Source organism: Bos grunniens, chromosome 4 (genome assembly GCF_055505025.1).
Source record: "Bos grunniens cultivar Pamir isolate PY7600 chromosome 4, Bosgru_T2T1.0, whole genome shotgun sequence".
NCBI lineage: Eukaryota > Metazoa > Chordata > Mammalia > Artiodactyla > Bovidae > Bos > Bos grunniens.
The window spans coordinates 53,123,429-53,150,117 of NC_141168.1; the positions used below are offsets into that span (position 1 = coordinate 53,123,429).

The 26,689-nt window shown below is 42.6% G+C and overlaps 1 protein-coding gene across 7 annotated transcripts in view; it reads right to left on the minus strand.

Annotated features, from left to right (window-relative positions):
* CPVL (carboxypeptidase vitellogenic like) overlaps positions 1 to 26,689 on the minus strand; it is a 126,779-nt gene that overhangs the window by 68,271 nt on the left and 31,819 nt on the right. For all 7 annotated transcript variants that reach the window (XM_086398435.1, XM_086398433.1, XM_086398434.1 and 4 more), the window contains 4 exons: positions 9,210 to 9,324; positions 8,160 to 8,218; positions 6,253 to 6,332; positions 845 to 911 (listed from right to left, as the gene is read on the minus strand). In XM_086398435.1, the coding sequence (XP_086254561.1) occupies positions 845 to 911; positions 6,253 to 6,332; positions 8,160 to 8,218; positions 9,210 to 9,324 (321 nt within the window). The remainder of the gene's footprint in view (positions 1 to 844; positions 912 to 6,252; positions 6,333 to 8,159; positions 8,219 to 9,209; positions 9,325 to 26,689) is intronic.

The following is a 26,689-nucleotide window of genomic DNA, read 5'->3' on the forward strand; positions in this document are numbered from 1 at the left end:
GGAGACCACTCATCCCCCATTCTCAAGCTTGTGGCTCAGGTGTAAAGGCTTCAAGATCATTTGCTGCTTCCTAGAGCATTGCAGTGGGCCTTAGGCACCATTCTGGCCAATCTGTATACTCCATCCCCCGATCTCTAGAATGGGCATGGGCTCCAAACGGACAATGGGATTTAGAAATGTGATGGAATTCTGATGAGGGATAAGTTTAGCCTTTAGGCTATCTCTAGAGCTCTGGAGTGGATTGGAGAGGTGAGGGCACAGGTGAAAAAAACTTACCTGAGAATGAAACCAGTCACGTGCAAAGCCAAACAACTAGATCAGGAGAATGTGATACAAAATCCTGATGATAAAGTTTGAGCACCCAGATCCAGCCATGCCTGATGCGAACAAGTCAATCCCCTGTTTTACATAAGCCACTTTGAATAGAGTTTTTGTCACTTGTAAGCAGAAAAGCCTTGACTAATACACCCGTATTCATCCTTCAAAGTCCAGTTTAATTCTTGCCTCCTCTGTCTGACTTTTCCTGTGGATCACATCTTGAGAGGTAGCTATTTGCTCACCTTAAGCTACTTGTCTTTGCAGCTACTTTTCTAATTGTACTTTTCATTCTGTGTTGTATTTATTATTATACTCTCAGATTTATGGCAGCATTAATATCTTATTCATCACTGAATTTTTAATACTTGTTCAAAGCCTCAGACATAGTAGGGAATGATTTGAGAATTTTTTTATATGGATTGAACTAATGTGTATGTACACACTGAATGGATAAACCACAGGTGTCATAGTATATTCCAGTCCTGATGATGTTGGAAGTACACAAGAAAATATGATTTCAACTTACCTCCCCAGTGACATAAAAGTCATTGTCTCTATAGTCAGAGAACAACTCGAAAAACTGAATTAATGCACTGCAAAAAGAAAAGCAACAATAAAAATTACATGGAATCATACTATACTACCCAGTTTCACCCTTAGACAAGAGGTTTCGCATTGAATTAAGATACCATTATGCTATAAGCTTCTGGAGGTATTGTTTTCAAAGTCTCATGACTGTATGACACTCCATACTCTGTGGATGGTTAGAAAAACACTTGTAGGCTTGCTCTGTGATACTCAGAAGTTCATACAAGTGAACATCAATACTCTGGAAAGGTTTCTAAATCCCTGGGTTACCAACTTGAATCACTTGCCTGTTGAGGGGACCCTTGAGCAAAGTGCCACAGGCTTTCACCTATCATTTAGCAATTTGTGGAGTCAGTTCTACAAACATTATAGTCCCACTAACCTCAGTTTGTGGTGAGGTAATGGGAACCTCAGTTGCTTACCAGCCTCTCTCGGTGGGGAACACTGAACATTTCTATATTCTAATGTGGCCCCTAGAATTTCAGTGTTTAAATAACCAAAGAACAGAAAAACTGTAAACTGACTAGGTGTGTATCTGTTCAGTCACTCAAGTGTGTTTGACTCTTTGAAGCCCTATGGACTGTAGCCTGTCAGCCTCCTCTGTCCATGAAGTTTTCCAGGCAAGAATACTGGAGTTGGTTTCCATTTCCTACTCCAGGGGATCTTCCTGACCCAGGGATTGAACCCATGTCTCTTGTGTCTCCTACAATCGCAGGTGGATTCTTTACTGCTAAGCCACCTGGGAAGCCCCCTAAAATGACTATAGCCTAAAGGAAAATCACCAAATGCCCACAGATATGGAAGTAAACGCAAAGTGGCCTCTGGGCTCAAAATATCCACATTTACTAAAGATTGCCAACAGCCACTTTGGTATGCTGAAATAGATTTAAACAGACTCAAGAAATTATTTCATAACAAGCAAGAAAAGGGTGGGTTATTGAACGATTCTCTACTTGAACAGAATCTTTCATAAAGGAGACAAAAACTTGTGAAACTCCGAAGCCTTATGAATGTCTTGACCTAGATTGCAATGCCTGAGAAGCTGGGCAGGGTTTTTGTTCGTTTCCTGCTGAGAGACTAAAAGCTGTGAACTAGCCAGTGAAGATAAAAGACAAGAAGGCCCTGCAAAACCGGGAGCAGAAAGTTCAAGGGTTACACAGAGGCAAAATTGGGTCATTACAATCACCACAATCCCAGCAATAACTTAATTTTCAAAGGCTCCATTAAGAACCCAGCATTGGAACCTCTCTAGTTGTCCAGAGGTTAGGACTTCGCTTTCCAATGCAAGGGGTGAGGGTTCGATCCCTGGTCAGGGACCTACGATCCCACATGCCTTACAGCCAAAAAACCAAAACATAAAACAGAAGCAATATTGTTACGAATTCATAAAGACTTTAAAAATGGTCCACATAAAAATAATCTTAAAAAAAAACAAGCCAACATTAAACTCTACTGTAGAGTTTCAGTGTATTTACTTATTATTTATAGTAACTGAAATCTTTGTAGCAACTAAATCTGGAAAGCGCATTACATAGCCTCCATGTTTGTGCTGGCAATACGCTGCCTTTAGAGCTGAGATAAAAATAGGAGTTTATTCTCCACGCTTGCCTCTTTAACCTTCAGGCTAAAAATTACTTCTCTTTCTCTCTTCCTGCTAGTTGGAATGGCAATAGACAATTTAATATAGTAAATCTCAATTAAGCCTTGTGCTTTAGCTTAAAACTTATTTCCTTAAAGAATTTGTTGGAGAGTTGTTGAGGTTGCCAGATTTAGCAAATAAAACACCAGATGTCTAACTAAATTTGAATTTCAGATAAACAACAAATAATATTTTAGTCTAAGTCTGTCTCAAATATTGCATAGGACATACTTAGATTAAAAAATTATTCACTGTTTACCTGAAATTCAAATTTAACTGGCATTCTGTATTTTATCCGGTAATCTTAGTTGAAGGAGATAATCTCCCAGGTTACTTCTAGCTGGCAAAAACAGGATTCTCTAGTTGAAGTTTCCAAGGCAAGGTCCCAATTGAGGAAGTTATCACGGAATTTTAATTTCACAGTAGGATCTGAATAAAAACTTGGCTAATCATAGCAATGCCTTAGTAGGTATTTCTTAAATGGGAATGAAAAATGAAAAAGGTAAATTTGGTAAGTTGGAGGTACATATGCCATTTGTTCACTGAACTGAGTTTTCATCAAGGATTAGACCATTACATGGTAAAGGGTTGTTCAAAAATAAAATCTAGAATTATCCTCACATTAAACTGCAAACTTTATAAGTACAACTGCTAAAGCATATAATATCAGGTTAGCCAAAAAGTTCATTTGGGTTTGTCTGTAAGATGTTATGGAAAAACCCGAACGAATTTTTGATCATCCCAATACACAGCATACGAGTGTGTGCACGCGTGTGTACTCCATGCATTTATTCAGGCACAAGAGCTATATGACTCACAAAGCATATGTCTCTTCCATGTCTTTCCACTTGGAACCTTGCTGGCATCGTGTCAAGGCCTTGTCAAATAAATAGAATTTTAGTCAAAGGCTACTCAGTGGCAGAAAGGTACATTAAGAGACAACGGGATGAAACACAGAAGGCAAGGGTGAATGATCAGGAGAAACCACCCCTCAGATAGTTTTTTTAAAGAGAAGATGGGCTCAGGGCAGAGGAGGTGGATGTAAATGATAACACATTACAGATCCAAGGACAGCTCTAGACTCTGGTCTGCTCTAGTGGAGTCAGGGTCATAGAAATACAAGACATTCAGGAGAACTGAGGTGAAAATAATCTCAGCAAAAGCTCCATACCAACAAAAGCCAGACAAGGTATACCTTTAGTCACTGATAGTCTGGCTGAAAGAAGCATAGCGACAAGGATCCCAGTGGTTTTGTTCTCTTGCATCAGATGGGAGCTATCCTCAGCATTCATTCATTCCACATCTAGTGTGGCTGGGCCATGATCTCACCTGCACCCTTCATTCAATACTGTTCTCAATTTAATATATAAAACTGTTTCATAGTCACATTGTTATGAAGTTTTGTTTAGCAATGGGCTTCCCTGGTGGCTCGGATGGTAAAGAATCTTCTTGCAATGCAGGAGACACGAGTTCACTCCCTGGGTTGGTAAGATTCCCCTGGAGAAGGGAATGGCTACTCACTCCAGTATTCTTGTATGGAGAATTCCATGGACAGAGGAGCCTGGTGGCTACAGTCCATTGGGTCGCAGAGTCAGACAGGACTGAGAGACTACCACAAAAAAAAAAAAAAAAAGTCTAAACATCTTGTTTGCGGAAAAAGTTTCATTTCCAACAAAGAAAAGCAGCCTAAATGTAAATGTCAAATGTCTTTTTAGGAATCTACTCTCAGCTGTGCACTATTAATAGTGAAATGGAGTGGGATTTTCAGAAAAAAAGAAAGATGGTTTTCAAAGGAAGAAAAAGAAAGTTCTACCCTTTAAACCTGTAGTAGCCTGTTGATAGGTTTCAAAGCGACCTTCTTATTCCAAACACCCATCTGGACAGCTGGGGAGAAGAGTGCAGTCACAAAGGGAAACAAATAGTATAAACCATAAAGGAAACAGCTGAAATCAGTTTTCTGCGCTACCCTTGATTAGCTATTTTCCAGTTCTAAGAGCCTGAAGCAAAAAGAACTAAAACAGCTATAAACAATGGATGCTTTGAAATAGGTTCTCTTTACATGTCTTGCAAGAGGAGACGAACCACATGTCAGCAGTAAATATCCACTAGGAGGGTCAACTGGAAGCTGTGACCATCTTTGGGGGAGGGGCTGGAGAGCCAGAAGAGGAAGGGCAGGGGTGCAAGGCTCTGGCTTAAGAGGGTCTGATGTATTTCTTTCATACAGACCCTCCGCCCTCAGGGTGTTTGCTAATTAAACAACTGAGGTTGTTTGGAGTTAAGCCAAAAGAGGGTTAGAGGAGGAGGGTATGGGGGATGTATGTTTCCGACCTGAAAAATGAGAGCTCACAGTTCAGTACTAAATGAGGAAGACATGGCCCTTGAGTTAACTTGTTAGGACTGCCATCAGGATTATGTTTGTGGCGGGGAAAAGGAGGTGTTTGAGCTGGTGGCAGCGGAGGGACCCCTGCCAAGATCTGGCTAAGGACCCACAGGATCTGGAAGCAGAAGTGTGGATCCTAGTCAGCTCACCTGGAGACTGAATGACCGTGTTAAAATAACGGGACATGTGGCGAACAAAAGTGTGCAAGACAGACACCAGCCATGTCATTTTCTGGAGCAGCAGAGAAGAAACATCTCTGGGAGAGAGGCCGAAAGTTCTTTCCTCTCCCCTACCCCCACCACCCCCCCTCCCGCCAGCCATCGCCTAGGGAAGAAAGAAGAATAAAAGGGAAAGCTTTTGTCAGAGATCAAAAAAAACACTGACTCCTATTAGATTCACTTTCACTTTGGGGATTGGTTGGGTTTGCTCACCAATTAGCAGGCGGGGTGTTTGGTGAAAGTAGGGGGGCAGCATAGAGGAGCTGGTTAACTCTTTTTGGCCACTAGGATTCTTTCAGCAAATTATTACAATGTGTAGGGCAGGGGGTGGGGGGACCCTAGTGATTGGAAAGAATCCAGGACCTGGGCTCTAGTAATAATTTACAGACTGGGGGGGAAAAAAATGACCAAATAAGAAAGGTCACTTTAAGAAAATGTACTAAAAATAGCTATAATGAATGTAAGAAAAGAGAAAGGAAGATATTATATGTATACTGTTTGATCAGGTTTACAACTTCACGTTTTCCTTAATTTTTTGTGCAAAAGAATAACTTTGTAATATGAAAGGAAAAGTAAGAGACTAGCTAGCAAGCTGAGCTTTCCGCTTGGAAAAGGCATGAAGGAGAAACACAGGAATGAAAAACTGCATTTTGTGATGGCCACAAAAGGAGGACTCCTGGGAAAGAAAAAAACAAACATCTGAGATGTTGTTTCTTGGCAAATCCAAAGTTCAATATACAAATAATGTTGGAAGCAAGCAGAAACCTCTCAGGCAGCTAGTTGAAAGGTTGGGAAAGTATATTTGGTTGAATAATTCTGCTGTTTCTATTGTTTTTCAAAGGATATTTTTACAAAATTACACCTTAAGATGTCTGCTACTTTCTCTGCTGGCCACTTCACAGTTATCAATTATAACATAACAAAATGGAAAACAGGCCATGTGTGTGCGTGTGTGTGCACACTCCTCATGTAGAAGTATTCTTAAAAGATCTTCAGGAACTAGACTATGATGACCAATCAATAATACTTCTACTACTGGAGGAATTTTCATATTGAAATAGAAAATCATTTGGTTTGAAGATGGCCAAAAGAAAGCCAGGGCCTTTTACCTGTATAAGTTTCGAGCCACGTCATCCTCATCTATTGCATATCCGTGGACGTGGTCAGTAAAACTGAAACCTGTGCCCACCTGAAGGTAAAATAAATAAGCAGGTATAAACAGAGAGAAATGCACATCTTGCTGAGAGACACCACATGGGAAGGAAATCAACATTATTCCCAAGGTCATGCCTTTGGCCTCAGCTTTTTGACATCACCCATGCGCACTCATCCATGCTCACAGAAGGATGCTGCATGTCACCATGTCCCCCTTCCCTCTGCTGAGCCCAAATAAACTGGCAGTGCAAAGCTCTTCTTTGATCCTGCAGTGGGGACCCTGCCAGATGATTATTTAAGGATGAGAAACTCACCTTTCCTGGCCTCTGCTACAGTAGCAAAAGAGTCAAAGTTGCCTCCTCTCTGAAACCTGGAAGGTGCACTGCTCTGTCCTGCTAAGAAGGAACTCTATTGGCTGAAGATAAAAGCTAGCTGTGTGTGTGTGTGCAGTTTTTTTCCCCATTTCTTTACTTGTGATAAATATGGCCACTAAACCCTTTCACCTTCAGCAGATAAGGGGTTTTAAAATAAAGTTTAACTTTAAACTAATAGTTCCTTATTCCTGGAAGTTCATAGACAACTGAGTAAATCGATAGAAAAAGCTACTACTTATTTTGGGTCAACAATATGTACAAGGAATGCACCCCCACCATATACATCAGTTGTAAATATTTTTGATTTTTTGTTTTTTTCCAAACAGCCAAGGGAACAGAACATTTAATTAGACTTTAATGTAAACATGGAATTCTAGACTAGGAAAGAAGATGGCTGACAAAACATGACGGAGGTGAGGGGGGAGCAAGAATGTTGGATTTTTTCCTTCCTATTTTTCTGTTTTCTCTTTGAACCGTCTGGGAAGTGAAAGAAGTTAGATTAGAGGACAGATACTCCCAATCTGCAGGAGTTGACCCTAAAGTTACTCTCCTATATTGTAGTTTATTTGATTTGATTTCATAAAAATGTCCCAAGGAGAATTCTACCTTTTGCTCTCCCTGAGATGAGGCATTCAGCTCACTGTGATAAGTGAAAGGGGCTAGTTTTGACTTTTTATATCAGAGCTGTATTTGAAAGATTAGGTGTTCCCCCGCTACAAAAAAACCCAAGTTATAGAGAAACCCATATTATCAGTAGAGAGAAAGTCATCCCTTCCTGGATGGTATAACTCAGTGAAGAGAACATTTCATAAGACCAGAAATGAGGGAAGGAGAGAAAGCAGCAAGGAAAATTCCCAAACTTGGATATAATGGTACATATTAGAAAAATTAAATCTCAATTTAAAAAAATGTTTAATTGGAGGATAATTGCTTTATTGTGTTGGCTTCTGCCATACAACACTATGAATCAGCCATAGGTATACATATGTCGCCCCCCGGACCTCCCCCTCATCCTGTATCCTGTCTCACCCCTCTAGGTGGTCACAGAGCACCAGGCTGAGCTCCTTGTGTTATGCAGCAACTTCCATTAGTTAGCTATCTATTTTATATATGGCAATGTATGTGTTTCAATGCTGAAGGAGAGAACGGGACAAATTGAATCAAATGTGTTTTTTAAATAGACAATTATAGGGGCTTCCTTGGTGCTCCAAGGGTTAAGACTTAGTGGTCCCAATGCAGGGAAACCAGGTGGGAACCCTGGTCAGGGAACTAGATACCACACGTGGCAACTAAGATCTCATTTAGGCAATAACTAAGACCTGGAGCAGCCCAATAAAATTTTTAAAAATTATTTTAAAAAGAAAATAAACAATTTTATTTTAAAAAGAAAAAAATCTGGTGTTTTTCTATTTAACAAATGTACTTAATGAAAGAAAAAAAGACTAGAGAGGCCAACACTGCCATTTCACAAGACCCCAGGTACTCACAGGATTATCAACGTAGAGCATGGAAAACGTAATGGTCCAAGGGAAGTCTCTGGCAAACACTAGTAAAGCAGAGAAGAGGCTTGAGACTGAGCCCTTAATAAAACATTCCACCTAACATCTAGCTCTGGTTTGGAGCCCAACACTCCCACCTGTCCCCTCCAGTTTGGGGAACTCTTGGTGTCCCTCTGACCCTGCGTCCCTCTGACCCTGCGTCACTGTCCTGCAGCAGGTACAGACACCAGCTGTTTTTCCTCCTCCCCTCCTCTCCTTTACTTTTCCCAGAACCAGAGAGTTTCTACACCTAAGATGAATGTTGGAAACAAAACCCGATGCAACTGCCTCATGCAGAAACACCCATCACCCACAGATGCAATAAACCTATCTGTCCAATTGAGTAAATTCTCTTTAACCTCTGATTCTCCAGAATCTTCCCTCCCATCCAACACTGAAGAGATCCACAACTTCGACAGAATTGTGTACAGAAGTATACCAAGTCACAAACTGGTTCACACTCCAAATTCTGACCTGGGGAAAGTAAACAATCTCCCCTCCGCTAAAACTGAGGTGGAGATAAACCTGGGTTAGAGCTGGATGTAGCTCCTTCTCCATTCCTTCCTATGGCCCTCAGCCCTCAGCACCTTGCTTCTAAGATATCTGATCATTTGTGTGGCTGAACTGTACGCCATTCAGTTTGTATGAATAATTAGGGATATAATTCCACCCACTGGTCCCACACAAAAGGTCTTGCCCAGACAGTAATAAATGCCAACTGTTTTCATAAGTCTGGATTGCTTGAGTCAGCAGTAGACTAGCAGAACAAAGTGTGGAACATTTCACCCAAACTTCAAGGCAGAAAGCAGCCCAGTCAGGACACTCACCCTGTTGGCTCCTCCTTCCTGGACAGACACTGCCAGAAAATTACGTTTTCATAATCTGAAACTATAAAGCTATTTCTAGAGGTTCACTGTTCACACTAAGTTATTTCTAAAGCAGATATAAGGTTCAAATGAAGAACTCTCCATGGGAAACCAGAGTCCAAGCAATACTTACAAGTCATGTTTTTGCTGACAATGTAAGGTCCATGTTCCACAAAGAGACCAAACATGGATGAGCCTCCTGGCCCACCTTGCAGCCAAAGGACGACTGGCGCATTCTGTGGCTCTATCTAGAAAGGACAAAGAACCCAGTGAATACACAGAGTGCTAAGGCTTCAGAAAATACCCAAGCAAACTCACCTAAATCCTCTGTCTTTCACAGCCTTGACTAAGTCTCATCAAACCTTCCCCATGACCATGCTCTACAGAAGTAAAGCACTGGCATTTCTTGTTTAGAATTAATATTTATTTCATATGCTGGTATCTATCTTATGCAGTTAAGTCTTTTCTCGCCAATAGCCAGAATACCCAGGAATGATCAAAGATTTGCCTTTGTATATCCTCAGGAGTGGCAGCCATGAAGAGCTACCCCATGTCCAAGGTCAGGAGCAGCAGCTGCGCTTTGCTGGAGCAGCCGTGAAGAGATACCCCACGTCCAAGATAAGAGAAAACCAAGTAAGATGGTAGGCGCTGAGAGAGGGTATCAGAGGGCAGACAGACTGAAACCACAATCACAGACAACTAGCCAATCTGATCACATGGACCACAGCCTTGTCTAACTCAATGAAACTAAGCCATGCCGTGTGGGGCCACCCAAGATGGGCGGGTCATGGTGGAGAGGTCTGACAGAATGTGGTCCACTGGAGAAGGGAATGGCAAACCACTTCAGTATTCTTGCTTTGAGAACCCCATGAACAGTATGAAGAGGCAAAATGATAGGATACTGAAAGGGGAACTCCTCGGGTCAATAGGTGCCCAATATGCTACTGGAGATCAGTGGAGAAATAACTCCAGAAAGAATGAAGGGATGGAGCCAAAGCAAAAACAACACCCAGTTGTGGATGTGACTCGTGATAGAAGCAAGGTCCAATGCTGTAAAGAGCAATATTGCATAGGAACCTGGAATGTCAGGTCCATGAATCAAGGCAAATTGGAAGTGGTCAAACAGGAGATGGCAAGAGTGAACATCGACTGTTACTCTTTTAGGAATCAGAGAACTAAAATGAACTGGAATGGGTGAATTTAACTCATATGACCATTATATCTACTACTGTGGGCAAGAATCCCTTAAAAGAAATGGAGTAGTCATCATAGTCAACAAAAGAGTCAGAAATGCAGTACTTGGATGCAATCTCAAAAACGACAGAATGATCTCTGTTCATTTCCAAGGCAAACCATTCAATATCACAGTAATCCAAGTCTATGCCCCGACCAGTAACACTGAAGAAGCTGAAACTAAATGGTTCTGTGAAGACCTACAAGACCTTTTAGAACTAACACCCAAAAAAGATGTCCTTTTCATTATAGGGGACTGGAATGCAAAAGTAGGAAGTCAAGAAACACCTGGAATAACAGGCAAATCTGGCCTTGGAGTACAGAATGAAGCAGGGCAAAGGTTAATAGAGTTTTGCCAAGAGAACGCACTGGTCATAGCAAACACTCTCTTCCAACAACACAAGAGAAGACTCCACACATGGACATCACCAGATGGTCAACACCGAAATCAAATTGATTATATTCTTTGCAGCCAAAATGGAGAAGTTCTATACAGTCAGCAAAAACAAGACCAGGAGCTGACTGTGGCTCAGACCATGAACTCCTTATTGCCAAATTCAGACTGAAATTGAAGAAAGTAGGGAAAACCACTAGACCATTCAGGTATGACCTAAATCAAATCCCTTATGATTATACAGTGGAAGTGAGAAATAGATTTAAGGGACTAGATCTGATAGAGTGCCTGATGAACTATGGACAGAGGTTCGTGACATTGTACAGGAGACAGGGATTAAGACCATCCCCAAGAAAAAGAAATGCAAAAAAGCAAAATGGCTGTCTGAGGAGGCCTTACAAATAGCTGTGAAAAGAAGAGAAGTGAAAAGCAAAGGAGAGAAGGAAAGATATACCCATTTGAATGCAGAATTCCAAAGAATAGCAAGGAGAGATAAGAAGGCATTCTTAGGCAATCAATGCAAAGAAACTGAGAGAAACAATAGAATGGGAACGACTAGAGATCTCTTCAAGAAAATTAGAGATACCAAGGGAACATTTCATGCAAAAATGGGCTCAATAAAGAATATAAATGGTATGGACCTAACAGAGCAAAAGATATTAAGAAGAGGTGGCAAGAATACCCAGAAGAACTGTACAAAAAAGATCTTCATGACCAAGATAATCACGATGGTGTGATCACTCACCTAGAGCCAGACATCCTGGAATGTGAAGTCAAGTGCCCCTTAGGAAACATCACTACGAACAAAGCTAGTGGAGGTGATGGAATTCCAGTTGAGCTATTTCAAATTCTGAAAGATGATGCTGTGAATGTTCTGCACTCAATATGTCAGCAAATTTGGAAAACTCGATAGTGCCCACAGGACTGGAAAAGGTCAGTTTTCATTCCAATCCCAAAGAAAGGCAATGCGAAAGAATGCTCAAACTACCACACAATTGCACTCATCTCACATGCTAGTAAAGTAATGCTCAAAATTTTCCAAGCCAGGCTTCAACAATACATGAACTGTGAACTTTCAGATGTACAAGCTAGTTTTAGAAAAGGCAGAGGAACCAGCGATCAAATTGCCAACATCCGCTAGATCACCAAAAAAGGAAGAGAGTTCCAGAAAAACACCTATTTCTGCTTTATTGAGTATGCCAAAGCCTTTGACTGTGTGGATCACAACAAACTATGGAAAATTCTGAAAGAGATGGGAATACCAGAGCACCTGACCTGCCTCTTGAGAAACCTGTATGCAGGTCAGGAAGCAACAGTTAGAACTGGACATGGAAAACAGACTGGTTCCAAATAGAAAAGGAATACAGCAAGGCTGTATACTGTCACCCTGCTTATTTAACTTAATGCAGAGTACATCATGAGAAACGTTGGGCTGGAAGAAGCACAAGCTGGAATCAAGATTGCCGGGAGAAATATCAATAACCTCAGATATGCAGATGACACCACCCTTATGGCAGAAAGTGAAAAAGAACTAAAGGGCCTCTTGATGAAAGTGAAAGAGGAGAGTGAAAAGGTTGGCTTAAAGCTCAACATTCAGAAAACTAAGATTATGGCATCCCGCCCCATCAATTCATGGCAATTACATGGGGAAACAGTGACTTTATTTTTTGGGGCTCCAAAATCACTGCAGATGGTGACTGCAGCCATGAAATTAAAAGACGCTTACTCCTTGGAAGGAAAGTTATGACCAACCTAGACAGCATATGAAAAAACAGAGACATTACTTTGTCAACAAAGGTCCGTCTAGTCAAGGCTATGGTTTTTCCAGTAGTCATGTATGGATGTTAGAGTTGAATTATAAAGAAAGCTGAGTGCTGAAGAATTCATGCTTTTTAACTGTGGTGTTGGAGAGCACTCTTGAGAGTCCCTTGGACTGCAAGGAGATCCAACCAGTCCATCCTAAAGGAGATCAGTCCTGGGTGTTCATTGGAAGAACTGATATTAAAGCTGAAACGCCAATACTTTGGCCACCTGATGTGAAGACCTGACTCACTTGAAAAGACCCTGATGCTGGGAAAGACTGAGGGCAGGAGGAGAAGGGGACGACAGAGGATGAGATGGTTGGATGGCATCACCGCCTCAATGGACATGACTTTGGGTAAACTCCGGGAGTTGGTGATGGACACGGAGGCCTGGTGTGCTGTGGTTCACTGGGTCGCACAGAGTCAGACACAACTGAGCGACTGAATTGAACTGAACTGATACCCAGCATCCTGCCTAGTGGTGGTGGTGGTGGTTTAGTCACTAAGTCGTGTCTAACTCTTTCCGACCCTATGGACTGTAGGCTGCCAGGTTCTTCTGTCGATGGGGATTCTCCAGGCAAGAATAATGGAGTGGGTTGCCATTTTCTTCTCCAGGGAATCTTCCTGACCCAGGCATCAAGTCTTCATCTCTTGTATTTCCTGGCTTGGCAGGCAGATTCTTTACCACTGAGCCACCCGGGAAGCCCTAGGCCGTATGGCCTAGGGCATAGTTTTATATATATATATTTAGGGCTTCCCTGGTGTCTCAAGCAGTAAAGAATCCGCCTGCAATGTGGGAGACCTGGGTTCAATCCGTGGGTTGGGAAGATCCCCTGGAAAAGGAAATGGCAACCCACTCCAGTATTCTTGTCTAAGGAATCCCCATGGATATAGCCTGACAAGCTACAGTTTATGGGGTTGCAAAGAGCCGACTTAGCACAGCACAGTATACATACATTTAAGCTCTTTAAGCCTTCTGGGGACTCTTCCATTTGACCAAATATTCCCAAAGAGTCATAACAAAGAATCCACCCTCCTCAGTGACAATCAGCTCCCTTCACTGAGAGTCCAAACTGACTTTCTAATTTTATTTACAGAGAAGGTGTTCACTAACTTCATTCAACTCAATGAACTGAGAAGCAGCAGGCAGGACCTGAGTCATATAGTCCATGCAAATGATAGCAACAAAACCCCAGAGAAGGCACAGATTTATTTAAGAGATATGGCCAATGTAAATAAGGAAAGGCCACTGGCAGGGTGGAATGCTGGAAATGAGTTACTGGCAGTGGTCACCACCACCACCCTCAGTGACAGAGGTGTCTTTACTTCTTTCACTCAGCACCTTGTAGGGGTTGGCACTATGCTAAGAGAAGATCCTGGCAGAGCAGTGAGTGAAAAAGACAACTCCTTGCCCTCCTGAAGCTTACATTTCATGAAAAATACAGACAGTAAGTAAGTGAATAAACATAATGATTAAGAGTGTGGAGATGAAATAGTGTTAGTATTAGTCACTCAGTTGTGTTTCACTCTTTGTGACTGCATGGATTATAGCCTCCCAGGCTCCTCTGTCCATGGAATTCTCCAAACGAGAATACTGGAGCAGGCTGCCATTCCCTTTGCCAGGGGATCTTCCTGACCCACAGATCGAACCCAGTTCTCCTGCATTGCAGGCAGATTCTTTACTATCTAAGCCATCAAGAAGAGGAAATAAGGGTGATATCAAGACAGTGAGTGAGGGCTGACAAAGAGGTACTTCCTTTGGACACACAATCAGGGAAGTTCTCAATGAGATCCTGAGAGCACAGCTGAGACTTGGGAGCCAAGAAGGATTCAGCCACAAGGAGAGCCAGGAAATGATGCTGTAGATGGAAGAAAATGATAGAGAAGTCTTCAAGCCAAAGAAGAACCGAGTGGGAGAGCAGTGAGTATAGATGGCCTGGCCCTACATGAATCCTCGGGAGCAGTCTGAAAGAAGGCTCACTTGGTCTCCACAAGGCCAAGGCATGATGTGACTGTGAGCCCTCATGTGATGTCATGGCTCATTTGATATGTGATCCGTCATGTTTGGCCAGAAAGGATCCTACTGCTTTGGCCCAGAATGAAATCCTGCAACTCCTTCCTTAGCCCAGTCACACAGAGACACGTCACTTTTGCATGAGAAAGTTGGAGTGGAGTGGCGCATCTACCTGGATGATGTGAGAAGGCGGTAGGCAGAAGGCAAGAGAAACTCAAGGAGAGGGGGACCTGTGACCCGCAGCCAACAACCTGGAAGAAGAGCTGAGCTTGCAGGGTTCTAACCATGAGGAGAGCGGGGACAGAGAAATTTCAAAATCTACAGAGTCTTTGGGAGCTTTGGGAAGAGGCCAAGGGAGCAGGGATGGTCAGAACAGTCATGGGCTGGAGAGGAGCCTCCCTCGGAGGGGCCACCTGGGACCCAGTCTCCAGTGTTAAGGCATTAAATGAGATAACATTTACCAAGCCCTTGCAGCAAAACCTAACGCATGATAAAAGGACATTAAGCACAAATGATTAGTAAGGAAACAGGTAGAAAAGGTAGGAGCCCAGAGGCAAACTGGGAACTCGGGTCAGCAGGGCTGTAGTTCTAAGAGTCAGCAGAGTGTAACATATAAAGTCTGTGAGCTCTTGTCTCAAACTGGATTCCCATCTGGGCTTTACTATCCACTAGCTGGGTGACTTCTCGGAGAAGGCAATGGCAAGCCACTCCAGTACTCTTGCCTAGAAAATCCCATGGATGGAGGAGCCTGGAAGGCTGCAGTCCATGGGGTCGCTACAAGTCGGACGCGACTGAGTGACTTCACTTTCACTTTTCACTTTCACACAATGGAGAAGGCAATGGCAACCCACTCCAGTGTTCTTGCCTGGAGAATCCCAGGGACGGCAGAGCCTGGTGGGCTGCTGTCTATGGGGTCTCACAGAGTCGGACACGACTGAAGTGACTTAGCAGCAGCAGCAGCAGCAGCAGCTGGGTGACTTTAGGTACGTTGGCTAAGCTCCTTGGACCTCAGTTTCCCCACCTACGAAATGGGGATCAATCATGGTACGTATGCCACGTGGTGGCTGGGAGGACTAAATACATTAATTTTCATAACACCTAGTAAGTGGCATATAGTACATGTTCTTAAATGTTAGCTATTGCTGTAAGAAAGAAATACCAGGAATTTATAAGACAGTTTTCATGTAAACCATTTATTAATGGGAGAATAAGAAAAGTGGATTGTTTGCTATTCTTTGCTCCTTTGGCCATCTTACCTGGTCATTTTTTCACTAGTTAGTTCTCTTGACTAAAGTGTTGAAAATGTCCATAGAGAATTCAAGAGAAGCAGAAACTTATAAGCTGAAGCAAAAACAAATTAAAATCAAAGCCAGCCTTGTAAAACCACTGTGGGAGAGCAGTGTGGCCCAGGAACAGGTAGCCAGACAAGTGCTGGTTCTACTTGGCCACGTAATAGCTGTGTGATCTTGCCCTCAGATTCTTCCAGCCCTCTGCTTCCTCATCCATCAGAAGGCGATAATGCCCACCTCACAGGCTTGCCTGAGGACCCTGATGAGAAGATGTATCACGAAATGATATTGTCCACTCTGCTGTGCTGAATAAATGTAACTAGCTCTGCCCTAGCCTGCCTGGCCCCATCCATGTGTTTTGTTTGAATAAGCGATTTTTTTTTTTTTAATTTCCCCTCCAGTCCTCTATGGGATTAGCTAGTAGCTCAGATGGTAAAGAATCTGCCTGCAGTGCAGGAGGCCCTGGCTCCATCCCTGGGTCAGGAAGATCCTCTGGAGAAGAGAATGGCAACCCACTCCAGTATTCTTACCTGGAGAATACCATGGACAGAGGAGCCTGGTGGGCTACAGTCCATGGGGGTCACAAAACACGACTTCTGATCCTCTAATTTGCTACTTAATACCACTCCCCAGGACCACCTTCAGCTTGTATTCACTCAGCAGCAGGAGAGTACAAGGAGTGCAGAGAGGATGGAATCTACATGGAAGTGGTTCCAGCCTCCAGTGTGTAAAATACTATGAGTCCACCCATTCCTGTGGGCCTCCAGTCCCCCACTTCCTTCCTAATATGCATGCGTTTCTAGAAGCCCTGAAGAGCTACACGCGAGCCAGTGGTTCTCAATCTTGACTACTCATTAAAAAAAAAAAAAGCATGGAAAGCTGTTTTTTTTTTAAAAAAAACTACTGCTTAGGCTCAAATCCCAAAGATTCCAATTCAACTGGTCTGGAGTGAGACAGGCATCTATTTGTTTTAAAAGCTCCCAGGTGGTTAAACGTGCAGGCAGGACTGAGAAGCTGTGAGGGGGATGGAGAGTTTTGCCCTCTCGGATGCCCTGGGCCCTCTGCTCTCCACTCCACCCTTCCCTGCTTTTCATGTCTCTTCCTGTGACCTGGCACAGTGATGGGAGCTCCAGGCTCTCAGAAAAATAGTCTGATCCTGAGAGGCCACACTACAAAGTCAAGTCTGGTACCTCGGTGCCAAACATCTTTATTATGCAACTTTGAAGCACAGGACACTGCATTCTTGGAATGCTTAAATAATAAGAGATCTGCATACACACCTCCAACCTCAGCTGACCCTGCTCCTCAAATTTACTTTCCTGAAGGAGGTGAATGAGCTCAACAATCTTTGAAGAAGCTCATTTTTTTAAAAAAGAAAATTCCACACAAACATCGTCTTACTCTGATGTGCCAACCAAACTGTGAAGTAAATATTGCCCTTATCTGGAATGAAAGGCAAAAATCAGATGCTAGAGAAGAAAGGTTCATGTGTTCAATGCAAAAAGTCCAAGAGTCAGGTACCCCACAGCTTTCAGACTTTTTTACTATGATATGACATCACAAGGCTTCCCAGGCGGCTCAGTGGTAAAAAATCCACCTGCAGTGCAGGAGATGTCAGAGAAGTGGGTTCAATCCCTGGGTCAGGAAGATCCCTTGCAGGAGGGCATGGCAACCCACTCCAGTATTCTTGCCTGGAGAATCCTATGGACAGAGGAGCCTGGTGGGCTACAGTCCATGAGGTTGCAAACAGTCAGACACGACTGAAGTGACTGAACACGCACACACACATGCATGACATCACATCATGACATACACAGTAATTATGTCAGTAATAATGGCATAAAGGTATGCCATAGACATTATTATTATTATTATGTTCAAGAAGACACTGAGACACAGAGAAGTAACTTGCCCAAGGTCACACAGCTATAAAATAGCATAATTAGAATTCAGATCCTGGCAGTCTAACTCCTTAGGTGATATATTTAGCTCTCAATTGTGGGAATGAAGCCCTTCTCCCACCCCCTACCCCCATTTAGGAAAGAATAAAAGTAAGTGATCTTAGTTTTCTGAATGTTGAGCTTTAAGCCAACTTTTTCACTCTCCTCTTGAGTGAACTCCAGGAGTTGGTGATGGACAGGGAGGCCTGGCGTGCTGCAGTTCATGGGGTCGCAGAGTCGGACACGATTGAGTGACTGAACTGAACTGAACTGAAAAGTAAATGAAGACACCCTGAATAAAATTGCAAAACTCAGACTCGAATGAAGAAAGAAGCAACTGTTTTACTTCATTTATAGATTTAGGAAATGAAGGACTTTTAAAGTACTTATTATTCTGAAACTATAAAGAATGTATGAAACTAGAGAGTGTGTTTATTTTTGTCAAAAATTTAAAAAATTTTACTTAAAGTTTTTCATATCATAAAAAAAATACTTATTCTTACTTTTTTTTCAAAGAGGGTATAAAAAATCCCTCTTGCCCCACCAATCCTATTCCCTACAGATGATCACTGGAGTATTTAGTCTTTCAGATTTTTCTCTATACCCTTCCCCACCTCCTCACATGTACATATGCACATATCTCATAGATGTTACTTATGTTATGTACATAAGTACCTTTCCCCCCCCCAAACTAGTCTTACATGACTTAGCAACTGAACAAAAACAGTAATATATAATATTCTATATTTGCTGCATTCACTTAACAGCATGCTGTGGAAATCTCTTCATATATCAGTATGTATCATCATCTGGCTGAATAGTCTGACACCCTGAATTTGCCATGAAGTATTAATTCATTTAACATAGAACATCAACAGGCATTATTCTAGGGCTGGGGATGCAGGCCAGCTCCCACTCATGGACAGGAAGGATAGTTACTGAAGAACATGGACTGTGGCACTAGACTGCCAGGGTCTGAGTTCTAATTATGCTATTATATAGCTGTGTGACCTTGGGCAAGTTACTTAACTTCTCTGTGTCTCATTGTCTTCTGCTTGAACATAAGCAGAACATAATAATAACATAAGCTTGAACATAATAATAAGCTTGAACATAATAATAAGCTTGAACATAATAATAATGTCTATTGTACAGGACTGTTGTGCAGATTCAGAGTTAATATATGCCCAGCACTTGAACAGTGCCTAGAGTATCTACTTAAGTGTTAGCTCTGGCTACTTTTCTGGTAAAGTGGGAAGACAGGTAATAAATAAGTAATTAAAGAAATGGGTAATATAAAAGAACAACAGGAAGATGTTAGACTGAATACTTAAAGGCAGCCTTTGGTGATGGGCTAATATTTGAAATGTGAATAATACCTTACAAAAAAGCATTTATATATTTAATTAAAAAGAAAAATATCTACCAATGACATATAGGTCAGAGTAGTGCAGCAAGAACTGACGATCAAAAATAAGGGACAAGGAAATTTTAAATATAAAAGAAGGGACAAAAGAATCCTAAATATTTAAGTGAGAAGTCTCTTTAACAATAGAATTACAAATTGCCCTCTTCTTCGTGAGCAGGAAATTATGGCTTTGCCTCAGAAGCCCTTTCAATTCTTCTGGTGACCCCTGGTGGCCAATTCATGAACTTGGACACTCTTTAAGGAAGAGCCCAGGAGGTAGTTTAGCAATTAATTTTTAGATCTCTACTGAAGAAAATTTCACAATCTCTCACATTAGCGCATTCCATTATTCATTCACTATGATGGTGAAAAAAATACCCTAGGTCTTAACAGATTGTCATTTGAAGTATTAAAACTCATTTATTTAACATTCTGTACATAAAGAGATTCTTCAAAAACACCCAGCTTCTTCCTCCTTGCTTCTAAGTGAGCATCAGTTCAGTTCAGTTCAGTTCAGTCGCTCAGTTGTGTCCGACTCTTTGCAACCCCATGAATCGCAGCACGCCAGGCCCCTCTGTCCATCACCAACTCCCGGAGTCCACCCAAACCCATGTTCATCGAGTCGGTGATGCCATCTAACCATCTCATCCTCTGTCGTCCCCTTCTCCTCCTGCCCTCAGTCTTTCCCAGCATCAGGGTCTTTTCAAGTGAGTCAGGTCTTCACATCAGGTGGCCAAAGTATTGGAGTTTCAGCTTCAACATCAGTCCTTCCAATGAACACCCAGGACTGATCTCCTTTAGGATGGACTGACTGGATCTCCTTGCAGTCCAAGGGACTCTCAAGAGTCTTCTCCAACACCACAGTTCAAAAGCCTCAATTCTTCGGCACTCAGCTTTCTTCACAGTCCAACTCTCAAAGTGAGCATAGAGGACTCTATATGGAAACACTAATGAAATGAAACCCTCCTGCCCTACTGCTTCCCACATGAGTAGCATCCTCTTATACTTCGAGTCTTCCTTTTCCTCCTGTTCCCCATCAAACCATACCCATCTTTCACTCCATCCTCCCGGGCCCTCCTCTACATCACGTGGTAGATAACCTTCTAAACCTTACAAATTAGTGAAGCAGTACATTCATACATTGGGGCTGGGGATGCAGTAAACACTTGCAGATTTCAGTACTATATTGTAGACAGAGGACTTATTGGAGTAACCCTAGGGAATCTTAGGTACCCAATAAGTATTGGAGCAATCTGCCAATGCCAAGGCCTGGGGACATACTCTAGGCACTCCCTTTCTCCAGCCCCACAAAGGAACACCACATTCTGTAAGAGAAAACAGCAACCTAACCACTATAGACCCAAACCAATGGTACCGCTTAAAATAGGAAGTGCGATTAGTAAATTAATTAAGGCTCCCTTCACACTTCTATATGCAGAGGCTGATCATTTGCTTGGTTTAAGTAATGTGTTCTGTTGTAATTGAAATCATTAGTACCCCATGTAACTGTCTTCAAAATTCCCCCAAGTATGTTTGAATGGACTCCCATTTTGCCACACAGGTCCCAGTTCAGCTGATATTTCAGCTGCAACACTAATGATAGTAATGAAGGCAGAGGTTTTTTATTTAAAGCAATTGGTTTTGTGACTAGAACTGTTAACTAGATACTTAATAACATTTTAATTATACACACATATTCCCAACACGTAAAACAACTTACTTAAGACATTCAGTGCTTTTCAGGGGAATTTTACTCACAGTGGTTCATTCTGAACACTCTCTAAAAACTTCCTATACTATGATAGTTGTCACTGTACCATCATATGGACAATTAACTTTTTAAAACTTTTTTTCCGTTCTGAAGCCTCCTCATATCACTTCCAAGTTCCCACTGACTCTCATCAAGCTTTGAATTGTCTCATTCATTTAAGCCAACTCACACCCCACTAGAAACTTCTTTACCTTTCTCCTTCCTAACCTTTCTACCTGGCTGTTATTTCTTCATGAGAAAGTTCTGGCTTCTCTGTTCATGCCTTCTTCCAAAACGCTGGATGTTAGAAGAATGGGGGAAGGGTGTTGGAGAAAAGGACAGACTTTCCTTTCTTGATGCACAGAAAAAAACAGCTGAAAAAGTTTACTTGTTTTTCCAATTAAAATTTCATTTCTCAAAGGCAATGAGGCATATCAAGGTTTCTGCAGAGCCTGAGCATACCTATGGATGGGATGATCCATAATTTATCATTTTTAGCTACTTTCTTTTTGATTTGTCTCACTCACCTACCTTCTATTTTCCCAGATCCCTGATGCTACCAGTACATAGCCAAGAGAAGATAAACAGTGAATGTTTAAAGAAGACAAATGTCTGTGACCTCCACATCTTTACTGTATTATCGGTGTATTTGTAGCCATCAGTGGTAGACATATTTTAAGAGATTTGTCCAAATCACATCCCCTTCTCTAAGTCCATTCACCAATGGAAGCAGCCCATCAGCCATGTTAATTACCACATGACCCAGCACCTTCAGTCTTAGCTCATAGGACCAAGAAAGAAAACCTGACCCAAACTGGGCCAATCACACTCTGCCCCCAGGAGAAGTGCTAGTTAATCTCTGTTTACTGCATGGTCCAAGGACAGATAAACTAGGAAACTGTAGGGTAGCCATCTTCTATTAAATGCCTGTAGAAGCAAAGCAAGCTGATCTGCAATGAAGCATAAATGAGTAATTCACTGGTCTTAGCAGAATAAGATTGAGACAGAAAGACCAGCTGCTGTGGATCCTGACAACTTCTCCGTAACCACATAGTAAATTTTAACTCTTAAATTTTTCTGTTTTTCAAATATTTTTTTTTAACTTGAAAACACTGACCTTCAATACCGTTACAAGTCCTAGTGTTTGCTCCCGCCTCCATTAGCCATGTTCATCCAGCCCAGGACAAGTGTGGGGATATAATACCAGAGGGTCTTCTTCCCCACTGAGCCACTTCCTTTGTGTTGGCCAAATGCCAGCGTGTTGGGTAGGCTTCCTGTGTCCATATTTTAATGTAAATGGATATTCATTATAATGGAAGGATAAATATGTAAAGAGAACCATAAATATGTAAAGAGAACTCTAAAGGGTATCTGGGCTGAGGGACCATCTCATAAGGTGGGGTGTGGCCCTTCCCAAGGCCACGGTCCAGATCTTGTTGGAGAAGCTATGGTTCCAGCCCATCGAGGGGCTGAGAAATTCACTGAGGTGCCCAGGCAAAGGAGCCCAACAACCCCTGGACAAGTCGGAAAGGCCTGCACGACAGCAGGCTGTGGCTGGCAGGGGCCAGGAATGCAGAGGAACTCAGGATGCTGGGAGGCTGCTTGCTTGAAGGGCACGGACAACCAGAAGTGCATGGTGTCCTGCCAGGAAGGCTGCCGGAAGTGACCTTCTGGGAGGCAGGTGGTCCAGGCTGATGGGAGGGTGCCAGAGAAGGTAGAAAGCCTAGGCTGTAGGAAGCCCGCTCACTGGTGAGACCTGTCTGTGAGGGCCACAGACAGGTGGTCACTGGGATGGAGTCCAGTCTATAAACTTGCTGAGGGTCTTCGTGGTCTGGGTGCCCAGCTAAGGCAGAGCACCACTGAATGTCCCTCCACATACACTGCTGACGGACTGGGCAGCAGGGCCAAGAGAAAGCAAAACGCAGAACAAGGGACCAAGAAGAGAAGTCAACTTCCTCCTGCAATGTCCCTGCAGCACCCTCTACTGACAAAGCTAAATATTGTGTTCCCTGAAAATTCAATACTTGTTAAGTTGGTAAGATATCATTTGAGCACAGGGAGTATGAGAAAATATGTCTGGAGATTACACTAGAGAAAGTACCCTGACCTTTAGTTCTCTCTTTCCAAATTCAAGTGAACTGACTAGCTGCACTGGAATCACTGTGGAACTTGTTAGAAACACTGACCCTGGGCCCTCTCCAGACCAAACAAATCAGATCTCTGCTGGGAGGCGTCACATTCTGAGCTGGAGGATCTGTCATATTTGTAAAGCTCCCAAGTTATGTCTGACGCGCAGTTGCATTTGGCAGCTACTGCTCTGTGCCACTCTGTTACTGAAGCAGTCTAAACATCCAGAGGAGGAAGTGAACTGAGTGTGTGCGAAGGCCCTGTCTCTGCACTCCCAGGGTCGGCTGTCTGCTGGCTTCCAGGGACCCTTGGGGACCTGCTCTCCTGCTCCCAGAGAGAATGCCTTTTGCTTTGGCCACAAGCATCAGAGTGGCTCATTGCCTCTGCACTGCAATGTGGATGCGTGGACCGTGTTCACCTAATCCCCCACACTTGTGCTTTTCCTGGCGTCTGGGTAAGCAGGGTCAGCACCTGCAGGACCCTGAGAGGGAGGGAGCATCTCAAATGTTGCCTGCAGGCACCTCCCATGCCTCACCCTATCCCAGCCTTGCTGACTCCTCAATATGATACTGACCTTTCTCCATCACCAGACAGTCAGATTCCAGGAACCCCAGTTATTCTCCTTGGCCTGAGGAACGAGGTAGGGACCTGAGTAAAGGGTGCTTAGCGTGTATGTGCGTTCAGCCACTAATTCATGTCTGACTCTTTGCAATCCCATGGACTATAGGCCTCTGTCCATGGGATTCTCCAGACAAAAATACTGGAGTGGATTTCCATTTCCTACTCCAGGGGACCTTCCCAACCCAGGGATTGAACCCATGTGTCCTGCCTTTCCTACAGTGCAGGTGGAGTCTTCATTGCTGAGCCACTGGGGCAGTCCACAGGGGCTTAGACCCAACTCTAAACATCTCAGATGTTGACTCTATGGCAGTTAAATAATCTACAGGTTTTAGATAAATGCATCCCACAAATTACTCCTATATCTATAAGAAAAACTTAAATGCTGAATACTTTTTCTAATGAAAAGGATGCTAATTTCAAAAAATAATATATGATTTTTTACCTTCTTAAACATGAAAAATCCCAATTTCACTTTGCAATTTCCTTTCCCAGTAACAATTAATCCACATTCTTGGCTGGCATCCGGCTCCTTCCAATTTGGAATTGCTCCTTATCTCCCGCCTTCTTTAACCTCCCAAATTATGTCTGGTTTTGTTCTGTAGAGTATTTGTGTTAATACTAGGAAAAACTAGTAATGACAGTGATGATACTGATAATGAAATAATAATAGCAACTCTACTTATTAGATATCAAACACCATTCTGAGACTTTATCATATTATCTCATTTTCTCAAAACAATTGTTCAGCAGGTGTTTTGAGCCTCATTTTAAAATAAGGAAACCAATGCTCAGAGAAGTTAAGAACGTGCCTAAGGTCACATTTGGCATAAGGAGTGGAGCCAAGGTTTTATCCAAACCTGACTCAAGAGCCATACTTTTAACAATTGTAATTTATTGCCCTCCATGATTTGTTTTCTCACAATCAACCTGGAATGATCAATAGCAAATATTTCTCCAACAGAGATTTTCTTTTAAAATCTAATTCTGCCCAATTCTAGTTGGGAAACTTGGAGCTAATTATCTAATCTCTGCAATTCTCTTCCAACTGTAAAATGAAGATAGTAATTCCTTCCTCATATGGTTTTCGTAAGGATTAAAGAAAAATGCACAGTATTTATTAGCACATAGTCAACGTTCAATTAAGAGCAGCTATTATAATTGTTACATCTTTATTGGTTTCATTGTACTTTTTATTCTATGAAAAATGACTGTTCATTTCTCATTTTTATCGTGTCCCCCCACTGCACACCAATTTCAAGTTCTGGAACCCATTATTCATTGATTTGTATATAATAAGAGGGGAGACTCACAGAAATAACAGGAAACACAATTAATTTGAGAAACAGCAGTCCAAAAAATTACCCAGGGGCTATTACAAGTGTGCCATCCTTCCTGGGTCTCTTATTTTCTCTACCTTCAATTTTCGTAAGGGGTCATTTCTCTCCTGATGATCACATCAGCTGTTCCCCTGTGACAGGCAACAAACTATTATTTCTGCCAAATGAAAGGAACTCTCTCCCATCTCAGTGACCACTGCTTCTCCTTGTCGCATGCTTTATCTCCTTCATCCAAAATGGCCTGGTCCATAATTTATAGCCTGACTGCCTCGGCAGGAAAGGTTGCTTTGGGGCCTTGGAGACCTGGCTGTGTGTGTGGGCTCCCCTGGAGGAGGTCTTGGAACTATCTATCCCAGCTGCCATGTGGTGATAACCTGTCAACAGAACCGTCTTTTCATCTCTGTGCCTCTGTCTCTCAGTCTATCACTTCCAATAGAACACCATGTTCTTAAGCATCTTTCATGCTGCAGTGGCCTCAGTTTCAAGTCTTCTGGGATCATCTTAGAATCTGTTTAGGGCTACAATTCTGGGCCCCCAGAGAACATAATCTGGGGGTGCATAGGCAGGTCTTCTTTAACTAAAGGGGGGCCCCAAGAGTCCAGTTATTTTACTGCAAGGGGTTTCAGTCCGGCAACTAGGAGTGAGTATAAACCCTAAGCCCTTTTCCCTGACCAGCTTTACAGTCCCAGAGCATCACTGGCCTCCTTGATAAAGCTGTCCACCTGCTTAGAGGCAACCTAAAGAGGAAAAGACTGAGTCTTCGTTTTGTTTTTGTTTGATCATGTCCCTGTTTTCACAAATCTGGATCATTACCAAAAAAAAAAAAGACATCATGCAGAAATCAATGAGGAGTTCACTGGCATCATAACCAGCCACCAAAGCGGAAGAGAGAGTAAGGAATCGGGTTTGGCAGGACTAGGGTGAGGGTGGAGAGACAGAGGGCATTGGATTTGGAGACCCGGCAGTGGCAGGATTAGGAGAGCTGACCCCAAAAGCTGCACTCACCTCCTCAGTCCCCCATTCTAGCCTTCATCCTAGGTAAGTGCATGGGATAACAGAACCACCTCCATCGGGGTTTGCCTGCTCTGGCTGTTTCTTTCTGGCAAAAGAAGTGTGAGTCACTTTGGGGTCAGGAACACTGAATCCAGGATAGTAGCCTGTAGGCTGAAACAATGATTTCTGAAGCATGGTCCACCTGCTAATCCTACAACTTGCTAGCCTCTCCTAGTTTATGAGTCAGAATCTCTGGGGAATTTGAAGATCATTCTTAAGTACAATAAAATAAAAGAACATATTGTGAATCACTAATCCAGGTAAATTTTTCAAGTATCCATTTTGCACAGAATAATGGCCTTCAGAGATGTACACATCCAAATCCCTAGAACATGTGAATATGTTAATTCTTAAGAAGAATAAGGTTGTAGATGGAACTAAGGTTGCTATTCAACTGACATTAAAATAGGGAGATATATCCTGGATTATCCAGGTGGGTCCAAAGTTATCCCAGGGTCCTTATATGAAGAGAGAGGCAAAATACAAGAGTAGGGAAGGTGATGAATAAGGAGTTGGCCAAAGTGATGCAATGTTCAAAGTATTCAGCTCACTGATACGGGCTGTAAAGACAGGAAAAGGAGCCATCGATTCAAAGAATGCCAGCAGCTCTAGAAACTGCAAAAGACAAGGAAACCGATTCTCCCC